This window comes from Pangasianodon hypophthalmus, chromosome 11 (assembly GCF_027358585.1).
Source record: "Pangasianodon hypophthalmus isolate fPanHyp1 chromosome 11, fPanHyp1.pri, whole genome shotgun sequence".
Classification (NCBI taxonomy): Eukaryota; Metazoa; Chordata; class Actinopteri; order Siluriformes; family Pangasiidae; genus Pangasianodon; species Pangasianodon hypophthalmus.
Window position 1 is genome coordinate 1787897 of NC_069720.1, and position 14224 is coordinate 1802120.

Genomic DNA, 14224 nt, shown 5'->3' on the forward strand with positions numbered 1-14224 from the left:
TTTGCAAAATACTTTCTCTTGATTTAACTAACGGTAACGAGAGAATGACGCAATGAAGAACCCATAATTATCTAAGGAACCCTTGAAGAACCCTTTGTTCTTAGAGTGTATGTGTTAATTTGGTAACTATTTGGTAGAAACTTCAAATCATTTCACATTATTTTCTTTTTAATACCTAGAACTTGTCAGAGGTTTATTCAGCTTGGTCCTCGCTACACTCATAAAAATGGGTTCTTCAGCTTTCTGAAAGGTTCTGCATGGAACCCATTCTGATATGGAAACACTGCATAAAATCTAGAAAGGTTCAAAAGGACACTATGTCAAGGGTGTGTACAGGTTTTCTGAAATAAGATTCAAGTAGGTTCTTGGTACCAATCTTGGAGAAAAGTGTTCTTGAATGGTTCTTTAAGAGATAAGATAAAGTGTTCTTAGCTTTTAAGACAAGGTTCCAAGTGTAACCATTTTTTATTTTGCAAGCTAATAACCCGTAATTATCCAATGACCCCTTAAAGAACCCCTGAAGAACCCTTTTTTCTGCTCATTATTTCTTACTTAGAACCTGTCAGAAGTTTACAATGCAGTTTCTTGGTACTTGGTACAATCTTAGAAAAATGGGATCTTCAAGGGTTCTCAGCTTCCTGAAAGATTCTGCTTGGAAGCCCTTCTGGTGTAGGGTTCTACACAGAACCAAGAAGGGTTCTGAATTTTCTCAGAGCATAGCATGATGACACAACGTTCAGGTTTTCTGAAATAAATTCAAGCTTGGTATGTGGTACAAAAGGATTCGTAAAAGGTTCTTTAAGAGTCAGGTTGGTTCCTTAGCTTTCGAGAAAGGGTTAAATCCAGTTGCATCAGTGGATCCAATTTCTTTTTTGCATTAAAACATGAGCATATAGATGTTGCTGACTGTTAGCACTTGTCTCAATCCCTCTAAGCGTTCCTGTACCATGTAGAATGCCAGTTTTGTCGCTCTTGGGTCACTCAGAGGGCCACAGCGATGATATCGCGTTCCGGCGTTCTGAGAAAGGACGGTCCACACAGCTGTGTGCAGAGTAAATGCAAAACAAACATGCCTCGCTCATGCTCGCGCTCAGCTGTCAAGGCTCCTCTTTCACAAAGTCACACACTGCACCAGGCTCGACTCGCTCTCTCACGGTTTCAACGATCGACTCTCGGACATTCGCGAAGTTTTCCTAATTATCGCCCGGACAACTGCGGATCGGAATTCTGTGACAGAACTGAGATGTCGGTTCTCGGTGGTGGATTATTTTACGACTGGCTTTAGGTGGCTATCGCAGCTCAGCTCAGCTCAGCCACAAGAACTCAGGTCACTAAAATGGCTGTGGGATAATTTTGGTTTAAAAAAAAAAAAAACTACAGGTTCTAAACTAAGCATTAAACTCAAACTGATAGCTGTGTAAAGATGATGTGTTCAAACAAAATAACAAAAAAACAACCAAAAAAAAAAGAAAAAATATGAATGAAGTCCATCTCTGCGTCGTCCCTTGTCACTTCTAATACTACTGAAGAAGGCATATCCAAGTTCTAGAATAATAATATAATGCTTTTTGTGTGCGGGCATGTACAATTTTCTGTGCGTTAATTTTTTTTTTTTGCTGTTTAGGAATTGAAAATGTAATTAATTTGTTGTAATTATCCTTGCAAGGAATTTAATATTATTTCATGTGTGAGGTTGGGGTTTGTGTTTGGATTTCAGGATTTAAAACGTGATTTTTTTTCTCCCTGGTGTGATACATTTTTAATTTTTTTCCTCCTCCCAAAGCTTCAAGCTAAATGTACGGCATTTTAATTAATTATTTACTTTCAAGCTTGTCGATATTCTATATATATGTATTGTGTGTGTGTGTGTGAGTGTGTGTGTGTGTGTGAGATTTACAACAGTAAGTTATTGCACTTACAAAGGTTTTGCTCGTAGTTACTGACCTGGGTTTGATATCACTAATAAGCAGTTTATAATCAAGCTCCAACATTTGATTTAATTGATTTTTTTTTCTCATTGTCCCAAACTTGTCTTACACAACCGTAATTACACATGACTCAGCTACAAATCACAGCGTTTCTGAAAAACCGTCCAAGGCTCCCACTGGTTTTATGTGAGCAATTTTTTTTTTTTTTGCCCCAGGACAATTCCCACTCAGCAGACTATTTTAAGATTTTGGCTTGTGAAATCGCATGCATTCTCAAAGCTCCACCATTCCTCTTCCATTCTCTAATAAATTGGACTAATGGAGTTCCAGCGGAGAGAAGAAGCAGCGTGGGTTTGACCGTCTTCCAGCAACGGGAAAAGAACATTACATTCTAACCGATGTAGGGGAAGGGAGCTCTGCTCGTTTTAAGATGTTTTATTTGAGGCTTTGAGTGTGTGTGTGTGTGTGTGTGTGTGAGAATCTGAGTGTGTTAGTATGTGTGCTTGTGTTTTTTTTCCCCCCCTTTAGATACTGATCAATAAAATCCTTAACATTGACTCACATTTTGCTGTGATCTTCCTCGGGACACTATAAAAGAGCTTGAGTAAAACACTCCACGTGGTGCTGTTACAGGAAAATAATCAACGACATTCTGAAGCGGTGTCAAGCGGTGTCCACTAATACGACAGCAATTTGCCACTGATTGAGATTTTTATTTATTTTTATTCATTTATAGTTACATTTGATGTTAATTAGTGCCTAGTTATAGCAGCTATAAACAGTAGTTCCTTCACCTCCCTCCTTTTGTTTTTTTTTTTAAATCTCTCTTGATGTTAATAAGATACGCAGCTTGTCATGTTACACACAAACCGCAAAAGCGTCCCGAAGATGTCGGAAAATGTAACGTTAAAGCTTTACCCGACACTGCAGACTCCGAAATAAGCATCGCTTTACAAAATATCAACAATATGTTTTTTTAATTGGTTTATTATTAGTGGAGCGTCCACCTTCCAAGTCCCTGTGAATAAGCTGTTGCTATAGAAACAATGAGAAATTTATTAGAACGCTTGTCTCAGTGCGTTCTCTATTTCTCTCTCACACACACACACACACACACGTCTCATAAAGTAGACCCATTTAAACCCGAAGCAATTGCAACACTCCCACAAACGCTCGCTTGGACTAAATAACAGACACTTCATAAAGCAGAGAGCTGCAGACAATCTGGCTCTCGCTACGTAATTGGTCATTCGCTGACATTTCCAATACCCGAGTCGTTGCTGAAACCTCCTCCTTACCAGATTTTCTCTTTCTCTGTCAGGGAACAGGCAGAGCAGGAATACATTTCTCTTCACAACTTCACTCCCCATAGAGATGAAATGCATTTATCTCAGACATGCAGGCTCCTGCACTTAAATCATTCACAGAGCTCAGACATCTGCTCCATCCCTAGACAACAGAAACCATAAAAAAAAAAAAAAACACACAACACACACACACACACACACATAGACACACACACACCACTGCTTAGTTTTAACTTCACAATGTCACTTAGGCATGCTTTAGAAAACAAGTCATTTGTTGCTTGAAACGTGGAAAAAAAAATTACGAAACGCAAAAAAACATACAGATAAACTTTTATTTAAAAAAAAAAAATAAGAATAGACAGTTGGAATCTTGAAAAAATGCAAAAAAAGTAATATGTAGGAGAATTCTTACACTGTTAATAGATGATGTATTTTTTTCGTCAACTTTTAACAAGGAATATTTATAAATGTCAGTCCAGACACAAGACACGTGACTCAATTTGTGATTTATTCTATTTACTGTTTAAAAAAAATAATAATAACAATTAAAAAAAACCTTTCACACAGACGGATATATTACAAGAATAACTGTGAAATGCTACTATTGACTAAAGACCGCGGTATTTACAGAGGAGCCAGCATTGACGGCTAACATGAAAATCTTAGCAGGTGTTATATTGTTAGACGATGACGGAAACAAGTGACGGAAAGATCGCACGATGTGAGCGCTGCTTAATAATTAGAATCTCCTCCATTTTTATACAGATCGGAGTCGGCGGCCCCGCCTACTTGTTTCCTATTCGCTCACAAGACCGAAGCTAAACCTACATAAAGTCAGAACGTAGCGAACGTAACTGCAACAACAACAACAAAAAAAGCCCCACAGGTCACACCAGCGTCCTTTCCCCTTCTGTGAATCTGCCTTTTCGCCAGGTGAATTTTATTCGTTTGCGTTCTGACCGCTGATTTAGTCGAAAAAAAAAAGATTTTCCACGTCATGTATTGCCATAGAAACAAGTCAAATATAAAGTAACCGGAAATGTTACGTAATTAGCCATTCGCTGACAGAGCTATGATTAACCGTAAATGTTGGCACCTCTGTGTTTACTGTACAAATCGCTTCCGTAGCTCACGCCTAAAACCCACACATCCTTTTATAAACAGGGTTAATTGTTAGATAAATTACGCAAATGTATCGCAATTTATTTTTCACAACGCAAACATTACCCCTGATTAAAACAAGGACAGTATTTATATGTCTTGGATTGCACCATCACTGTTTCTTAGTGTTTGTTGAGATGTTTTTTTCAATTTCTGAGGAATTTCTAAACATTTGACTGGAAAGTGCTCAAATTTTCCTCTGCAGGAAAGAATTCTGACTATCGTTTATTTTTTAAAGGTTTTTTGGGGAAAAATAGTTTTATTTTTGAAAACCTGTAAAACCTGGACATGTACTACACTCTACAGAAACGTTAGAACCGTTAAGGGTTGATTCTTCAGCTTTTCCTCATGAGGGAATTCTTTAAGGTTCTCTCTCTTCCCGTATAATAAAGTGCTAGAAGCTTCAAGAACCCTTTTTCCTCCACAAAAGCGAAACGTTAAACTCCTGACAAGTTCTAGATATTAAGAAGAAAAGAATGAGCAATAATTTGGAGCTTCTTTGGAGAGCTTAAGATAATATTGTCTTGTAGAGTTCTAGATTGAAACTTTAATAGTTATTTGGTTATCTCTCTGGGGGAACTCTTCAAGTTTCCATGTAGAACTCTACAAATAAAAATTTCCAATCAAAAATATTTTAAAGAATACTTTTTTTGAAAGCGAAGTACCGTTATTTATTCAAATTCCATTCAAGAACCCTTATTTTCTAAGGATGTACGGAGAACCATGATAGCTAAAATGTCAGACTCCTGCCAGGTTCTAGATATTAAGAAGAAATTATAATGAGAAAAAATAATGAGCAATAATTTGGAGTTTGTTAAAACACACACTTAGAACAAAGGGTTCTTCAAGCGTTCTCTAAGAGTTCATTAGAAAATTAATGGTTCTTCCCATCCTAAACATTTTGCCATAGGGTTCTATTTATTTATTTTCTTCGTAATACCTAGAATCTATCAGGAGTTTAACATTTAACTCTTGGTACACACAGGGTTCTACAAGGGTTCTTTAAGGGTTCATTGGATAATTTAAGCTTAATTCCCAGCTTCTAAAAACAGTTCGACCTGGAAACATTTCTGTTAGGAAACAATTTATTGTATGGCTCTACGCAGAAACTTTAAGGGTTTCCCCAGAACCAAGAGATATTTTATTTAAGAAGCTAAGAACCCTTAAATTATCCAATTAAACCTTAAAGAACTCTTGAGAAAATCACTGTTTCTAAGAGTGTAGGAACCAAAATGTGACGGGATTTAAGTTCCGGTTTGTAATAAAGAAAATTCGCTTTTTCCAATTACTTACTTAGCAGCTCTAGTGTGTAATTTGGTACCGATGAATCTTTACTAAAATAAGTGTAAATATTTTTAAACTCCTTTTTGAATTTTTAACGCTTAAAACCCTTTTTCAGTTTGTATTGAATAGTAGTATGTATTATTCAGTAAATACAGTGAAAGACAGTAAAATGTGAGTAATTCAGAGTGAGAAATGTAAATCCGGACCACTGAGAGCTCCTGGAAGTTTAATATACTGATACTGCTCTGAGACTCTCCAATCCAATCCTCGTTTTCCATAAAAACATATAAAAAGCCATGATTTCAGCTTCTCAAGGTCAAACATTGTTTTTCAGTGGACCCTAATTTTCAGTGTTATCGACAGACACAATCTGCTCCATGACGTTCCAGTTGTTCGGTTCTTCCTTCCAAGTTCCTGGAGATCCATCTCGATAAAAGAACATGTGTAGATACAGCAACAGGACGTTTTCCTCTGTCACGTCACATCACATCATAAACAAGAAGAAACGTGCTCTTATCTTAAAAAGTTAAACATCGATGAGTCCTAGAGCATCTGTGACGTGGTTTTTACAAGACGAAAGTGTAAAGAACAGGAGCGAGACTCGGTCATAAACTTCCAATGTTGGGAAAACTCTTGAGCTTCTCCGGGAAGTCATCCTTGTATAAAACGGGATCAGCACGGTGTTCCACGACCTTCAGAGGCATGGTGCCGAATACGGACGCGAATTTGTTTATGCACTCAGACCTGAGAGAAAAGAAAAGAGAGATTATGTGTAAAATACAGGTGTGTATTAAAGAGACATTGCAAGATGCATTTTAATATCTTCAGTTCCTTGCATAAGTACTATGTGCGGGGGAAACCCGGGCCTGCTGTGAAGCACGGTGGTGGTAGCACATGGTCAGCGTTACCCTTAGCCTCTTGGCTGCTTCTCTATAGTTGTGCCATATTCTTTCCATTTTTTAACAATGGATGTAATTGTGAATAGGATTCATATTTTTCCTAAATTTTGTGACATCTTCCAAGAACAGGCGTATTTCCATTAACATCACGTGACACTTTAGACGGACTCCAGTGAACTTATCGGCTTAATGGTTGAAATAAACTCTTACCTGACAGACTGGATGTAGTTTTTTTAGCTTTTGAGTTCAAGCTAAGATAACTGACCAACCTTGATTTACATCAGAGCTGAGTTTTGAGTCGGACAAAATTGCGCAAAGTTTCTGAGAGGCACAACATTATTTTCTTCCTCCTGATAGAATTTTAGCGCAAGTCAGAGTAAATGAAATATTTATTTTTCCCGCAAGACTCAAGAGCTAGCCAATGACTTAAATCTAAACGGACCTCTCTAGGATGCGATAAAGACTTGTGATGAGAATTTACATCTGGCTGTACAAAAAAATTCAAAGAACTATCACAAACACACCACAGAATCTACTGAAGTACTTTGTATGAACGCTTCATTGGATAATTAAGAGCTCCTAACCTCCAGAAAAGTGTTTCTACATTCCGATAGGAAACACTGTGTTTTGTGGGTATATGTAGAAACTTTCCCCAGAACCATTAGATATTTTTTAAAGAAGCTAAAAACCCTTAATTGTCCAGTAAACCTTTAAAGAACCCTTGAAGAATCAGAACATGTTTTTCACTGAGGCAAAGAAAATGTGCTTTTTCTAATCATTTATGTAGCATTTGCAGTGTGTAATTTTGCACCAATAAATCTTTCTTCGTTTTTTAAAAACTTTCCTCATTTTCAGTTTGTATTAAACAGTAGTAGGTATTATTTAGTAAGTACAGTGAGATGTGTCTAAGTTACGAGAGAGAAATGCAAATCTGGAAAATGACACCAAAGAAGAAGAAGAAGAAGAAGAAGAACAAGAAGAAGAGCAACCGGTGCCATCAGAACTAAATCACAACAACAACAACAACACCGGGGGTGAATACTTACACAACTACACTTTCACATTTTTTATTTGCATGTAATTCTGCAAAGATACAGATTTTTCACCTGTACATCAATATTTTGAGGTATGTGTGATATAAAATACTAATTAGGTCCACTACAAAATGAGGAAAAGTTTAAAGGGGGGAGTGAATACTTATGCAAGCCACTGTCTGAGTGCAGATTGCAGAGCGCTGGCTTTTTTTTTTTTTGAAGCGGTGCAAAGCCTGGCTTTTATGGCAGGAAACATGTTCAGAGCGAGAAGCGTGACCAGAAAGACCCCATCAATCTCCGCTGAGCCTCCAGTCAAAGGGCTGCATGGTCTGTGGAGCCAGACTCTATTAGTAACACTCTTTATTCACTTCCAAGGTCGTGCACTTGTTCAGGCCCGGAGCGGAGCGCAGGCTACCGGCTCACTTTCAAGTGTTAAAGCCATCACTCACGCAGAGGTGGCACGTAACGAAGCGCAATTAACTTTCTTAACACTGTTACGTATCTGTATTTTCACGCAATTCTTCTGTCTCGACTTTCTGCATCACTCCGTTTCTCTATAATCATCTATCTAGAATTTTTTATTTTTTAAAAAGTGACTCTTTAGGATCAAAAATTTCTTCCTAACAAATCTTAATCTATTAAAATTCACCCTTCAAAAATGTAGAAGTTATTTGGTTGTCTCTTCGCTTACCCTTAAAGCTTCTAGGTAGAATATAGAAAATATTTTTCACTCAAAAAGGTTTCAGCTAAGAACCCTAATTTATTCAACATTCCCTTAAAGAACTCTTAGAGAACCCGTTATTCTAACTGCACCGAGAACCAAATGGCTGGAGTTTGTGTCACACACTTATCCAGGTCGTACAACGTTCTTCAAGTGTTTCATTATGGGTTTGTTGGATAATTAAGGGTTCTTAGCTTTTAAAGAACTGAAAAACTTTTCTGATTTCTATGTAGAACCTTTTGATAAAATATTTTCCTATCTCCAAAGGTTTCAAAAAATCCTTTTTTTTAAAAGCTAAGAACCCTTAATTACTCAACAAACCCTTAAAGAACCACCATAAGAGCACGAGGAGGACAAACATCTAACAGGTTCTAGATATTAAGAAGAAAATAATGAGCAATAATTTGGAGTTTGCTTCACACACATTAACAGTTAATAAACACACTCCCAGGAAAAGAAAAAAAAAAAAAAACGGTTCTTCACGAGTTCTTTAAGGAGTCATATGATAATTAAGGGTCCTTAGGATTAAAAAAAGTACTTTTTTCCTGTTGTATTTATGACAGAGACCTTAAAGTTTCTGTGTAGAATTCTTTAAAGAACCTAACACTAATTAATTATTCAACATACCCTTAAAGAACTCTTAAAGAACCCTTTTTTCTAAGAGTGTACCGAGTACTACACGGCCAGGCAGGACAGGGTTCTTTCAAGTGTTTTTAAGGATTCATTTATGGGTTCTTAGCTTTCAAAAAAAATTTTTAACTTTTTTTTTTTTTGATAGAAAAATATTGTGTTGTAGAGTTCTATATAGAATCTATAACAGTTCTTTGGTTATCTCTCTGGAAGACCCCAAAGGTTCTAAGTAGAACCCTACATCAAAATAATTTTCTATCAAAATGCTTTTAAAGAACCTTTTTTTTTTTTTTTTTTTGAAAGATAATAACCCCTTTAATTATTCAAGATACCATTAAATAACTTTTTTTTCCCAGGAGTGCATGGGGTACCAAGAACCCTTAACTATCCAATGAACACTTAAAGTACTCCCGTAGAACCCTGTGTGTACAAGTACCAAGAGCTAAACGTTAAACTCCTGACAGGTTCTAGATATTAAAAAGAAAATAATGAGCAATAATTTGGAGTTTGTATCACACACATTACCCAGTTAATACGCACACTCTCAGAACAAAGGGTTCTTCACGGGTTCTTTAATGGTTCACTGGATAATTAAAGGTTCTTAGCTTTCAGACAAGGGTTCTACTTTGAAACCTTTTGTGACAGGAAAATATTTTGTTGTAGGGTTCTACTCAGAACCTTTAGCTCTAACTTCAGCTTCCTAACAAATCTAAACTTTTGTTTCTTAAAAAAAAAATCTTTTTAGAACCTTTAAGCGTTCTTCTGTGGTCTCTCTGCAGGAACCCTTAAAGTTTCCATGTAGAACACTACAACAAAATACCTCCCTGTCAAACAAGTTTCAAAGTAGAACCCTTTTTTGAAAGCTATGAACCCTTAATTATTCAACATAGCATTAAAGAACTCTTAAAGAACCCTTTTTTCTGTAAAGCGTGTACCGAATAGCAAGAGAGCTAAACGTTAAACTCCTGACAGGTTCTAGATAAAAGTAATGAGTGATATCACACCCTTCAGGAGGTTCTTCAGGAGGTTTTAAATGCTTCGTTGGAGAATTACAGGTTCTTAGCTCTCAAAAAAAAAACTAAGAAGGAGAATTTCTATGTAGAACCTTACAACAAAATATTTTCCTCTCAACTTGATTTCAAAGAACTCTTTTTGAAAGCCCATGGAAAGACTTAAAGAACACTTGAAGGTCCTTGGGTAAGTGTGGTACAAATTACTGCTCATTATTTTCTTTGTAGCATCCAGAACCTGTCAGGAGTTCAGCATTTAGCTGTCTTGGTACACTCTTTAAGGGTCTGCTGAATAAAGAAGGGTTCTTAGCTAATCGAGAACACACTATGTAGGAGATTTAAAGGTTCCCACAGAAGGAGTGCAGACTGTAGAACTGGCTTTGGTTTCTTTCCTGAACTAAAACAGAAACTAATACAAGATTTTGGAAACGTGTGTGTAGTGATTTGTCCACTTGAGTGTGTTCTTTCTTCTGGAAAGCCGTTAGGGAAAATGGAAGCCGTTATTTTCTGTGCTCTGGTTTAGCGTGAAAGTCGCCGTGCTGATCAGACTCGAGCTTGGCACGCAAACACAGCCTGAAATTGGATGGAGAAGTTCCTCAGTGTTTGGCTGATAAATGCACATGTCTCCTGTGAAGCGCCACAATGAGGCTATTGTTGGGGGGGAGAAAATACAGAATGTGTTTCAGATGCAGGCGGAAGCCATGCCAGGTCCTGAGCGCTGCCAGGGTTCTGCTCTGTCCTACACTCAGTTTATACTTTACCTCTCCACCATGTGCGTCTGGTCCAGCGACAGCCCGTCTATCGCCGTGCACTCGGGGCACTTGAACTTCTTACGTGGCGTCACCTGCACAGGAAAGAGGGCCAATCAGTGCGGATCAGGAATTTCCTTCAATCTGACTACTACTTTTACATAAACTAATAAAAAACTAATCTTTTATGGCCTTCACTCTTCTGAACCTATATCAGAGGTTTAAAATTTCTGACGTGCTCATCGCTAATTAAACATACTGTAAATGTGTTACACTGTACTGATAACGCTGTTAGTAATGAGCAGTGCTGTGTGTTTAATATGAACAAAAAAATCGATAAAGATAATAATAATAATAATAATAATAATAGTCGTGTGTAGGCTGAGGAAAGGACAGTGCAGCGCCGAATAGTACACAGTTCTAGTGTGGGTAAAGTGGAGTGCCATGTGTAATAATAATAATAATAATAATAATAATAATAATAATGAGAGCAAGACAAAAGAACAAGAAGAAAAAGCAGAAAAACACAAAGAAGAACAAGGAGAAGAAAAAGATGATGAACAATGATGAGAAGAAGATGAAGTACAAGAAGAACAAGAACAACAAAAAGAAGAAAAAGAAGCAAGAAGAAGGAAGAAGAAGAACACAAAGAACACAAAGAACACGAAGAAGAAGAAGAAAGAAAAGGAAAAAGAAGAAGAGCTACAACAGCAGCAGCAAGAACAAGAAAAGAAGAAGAAAAACAAAAAGAAGAGGGAGGTCAAAAATTCCAAGAAAACAAAGAAGAATAACAAGAAGAGCAGGAAGAAGAAGCACAAAAACATGAAGTAGAAGTACAAGGAGTAGAAAAAGAAGACAATGATGATGATGATGAACAGTGATGAGGAGAAGATGATGAAGCACATGGCAAAGAACAAGAACAACAAAAAAGAAGAAAAACAACAAAAAGAAAGAAAAAGGAGAAGAGGCAAAAGAAGAATAAGCAGCAGAAGTGGAAGAAGAAGAACAGCACCAACAAGAAAAGAAGAACGAAAAGAAAAAAGACGACGACCAACAACAACAACAACAACAAGAAAAGAAAAAGAAGAACAAGCTGAAAAGGAAGATCAAGAATTACAGGGAAATAAGAAGAAGAAAGAAGAAGAGAATAAGTTGCTGGATTTATATGGCATATTTCTCAATCTCAAACAGAGATAAAGCAAACACGAAATTCACTGATGTGATAGAATCAGTAAGGAATAAAACGTGTGTGTGTGTGTGTGTGTGTGTGTGTGTGTGTGTGTGTGTTGCTGTTAGAGTAAAATAATCAGAGTTACTGTTTCCACCCTGAACTGATTATTTTCCTATAACAGCACGTCCAAAAGTGTTTTATTCCTCTTACATCACAGCAATTTGCCAAATTTACTGATTAAAGAATGACACATCATACTTTTTATCTGATTATAGTTACATTTAACATTGTGGAATGTCTATGAAACAAGTTCTCACTTATGTTATAGCAGCTATAAACATTCTTTCTCTCACCAGCCTCTGTTTTTTTTCTCTCTCTTGATGTTAATAAGACAAAAAAAAAAACAGCTTTTACTGTAAAATGCAGTATTTCAGTAAGTAGGCGACTCTATAGCAGGAATTAGGGAATTGAAAAGAGAGCGGGAGGCGGTGAGTGTGGTTTGAGTTAAGACAGAATTAAAGCTGGAAATCTAACGGACTCTTCGGAGTTGGAGGTTCTGGAGATTTTAGGAAAACACATGAGTCAGAAGAGAGGCGTCCGGTGACACACAGATAACAGAGGTCTAAGCCGGGTCAGTAAAGGGATCGCTGTTTATCTCCATCTCCACGGGGAGCACTTATTTTTAAATATCTGAATTTTTCCAAAGTGCTAAAAGTCATTTAATTATTTATGATGAGTTTTTTTTCTTCAAATTCCAATAAATGATATGATAAGAGTCAGAAATGCAATGCTAATAAAATTACTTGAAAATAAAACAATTTGGACAAAAAAAAAAAAAAAAAAAAAAACTATAAATGTTTATTTGATTTTTTTTTTTGTTCCTGATATACTTGCAAAGTTTGTGTATGTTCATGAATATGATGAGAGACCTTTAGCATCTCTACACCCATTTTAAAGCTTACTAATATACAGTTGAGGTCAAAAGTTTACATCCCCCTTTCAGAATCAGCAAAATGTTTATTATTTTACCAAAATAAGAGGATCATACAAAATGCATGTTATTGTTTATTTAGTGCTGACCTGAATAAGATATTTCACATAAAAGATGTTTACATATCGTCCACAAGAGAAAATAATAGTATATGAAAATCCCCTTGATTCTTAATACTGTGTTGTTACCTGAATGATCCACAGCTGTGTTTTTTTGTTTACTGATAGTTGTTCATGAGTCTCTTGTTTGTGCTGAACAGTTAAACTGCCTGCTGTTCTTCAGAAAAATCCTTCAGCTCCCACAAATTCTTTGGTTTTCCAGCATTTTTTGTGTATTTGAACCCTTTCCAACAATGACTATATGATTTTGAGATCCATCTTTTCACACTGAGGACAACTGAGGGACTCATATGCAACTATTACAGAAGGTTCAAACGCTCACTGATGCTCCAGAAGGAAAAACCATGCATTAAGAGCCACGCACTCTTAAATATCAAGATCACTGATATCTGGTTTAGAAATATTTTGTCGATGTAATTTTGCAGTTTATGGAAAAACAAAAAGTCTGGGTGTTTTTTTAAAACCGAATTTCAGAACAAAAAAAAAAAGTCAGAGTTGCAAAAACCTTTTAAATTCCACTCAAAGATTTCAGAATTGAATAGTGAAATGTTAAAGGCCAAAAGTCTCTCTCACCAAAACACAGCTTACAACAAATCTCATTAAAAAAATTAATGAAATAAAATCTAATTCATGGTGCGTGATCTATACAGTTGATGCTGGAAGTTTAACTATGAAGTTCAGATAAAAAGCAGTGCAAATATAACGAATGAAAGACTGAACTGAAATAAAAGTATTTACCTTTATAGGCGCTTTCCCCGTGATGTTGGCCACCAGGAAGTTCATGGCGATGTCCTCACAGTTCATATGAGCGTCTACCCAGTTCTTAATGTCTCCCGGCATCTTGTACGTGTACAGATAATTGAAGTACTGCAAGACAAAACGAATACGGAAGAATAACGAAAAGAGACGGATAAAAACAGATGGGTTTTGAATCGTGATGAGATGAGAAACGACCTCGACACAGAGGTGTCTGCGTGATGAGTGAAATACATACAGCTAAAATTTCCTATAATATTTGTTAAAATATTGGGGTGTAACTTTATATAAGTATATATCTCCCAGTAAACACACGTTGACAAACTTATACTACACACAAGTAATTCGTGTTTTTTTGTTAACAAAGGAGAGAACAAGTTCACCAAATATTATACCAAATATTCTCTAACACGGACAATACACATTAATCATCAGTATTTATGATGTAAATGCACCAGATT

At 36.5% G+C, this 14224-nt stretch overlaps 1 protein-coding gene across 1 annotated transcript in view; it reads right to left on the minus strand.

Annotated features, from left to right (window-relative positions):
- Nucleotides 1-4627: 4627 nt before the first annotated feature.
- ext2 (exostosin glycosyltransferase 2) overlaps nt 4628-14224 on the minus strand; it is a 52382-nt gene continuing 42785 nt past the window's right edge. Inside the window, exons 13-15 of the mRNA XM_034308644.2 lie at nt 13746-13874; nt 10739-10821; nt 4628-6427 (exon numbers count right to left, since the gene is read on the minus strand). Of these exons, the coding sequence (XP_034164535.1) occupies nt 6289-6427; nt 10739-10821; nt 13746-13874 (351 nt within the window). The 3' untranslated portion in view covers nt 4628-6288. The remainder of the gene's footprint in view (nt 6428-10738; nt 10822-13745; nt 13875-14224) is intronic.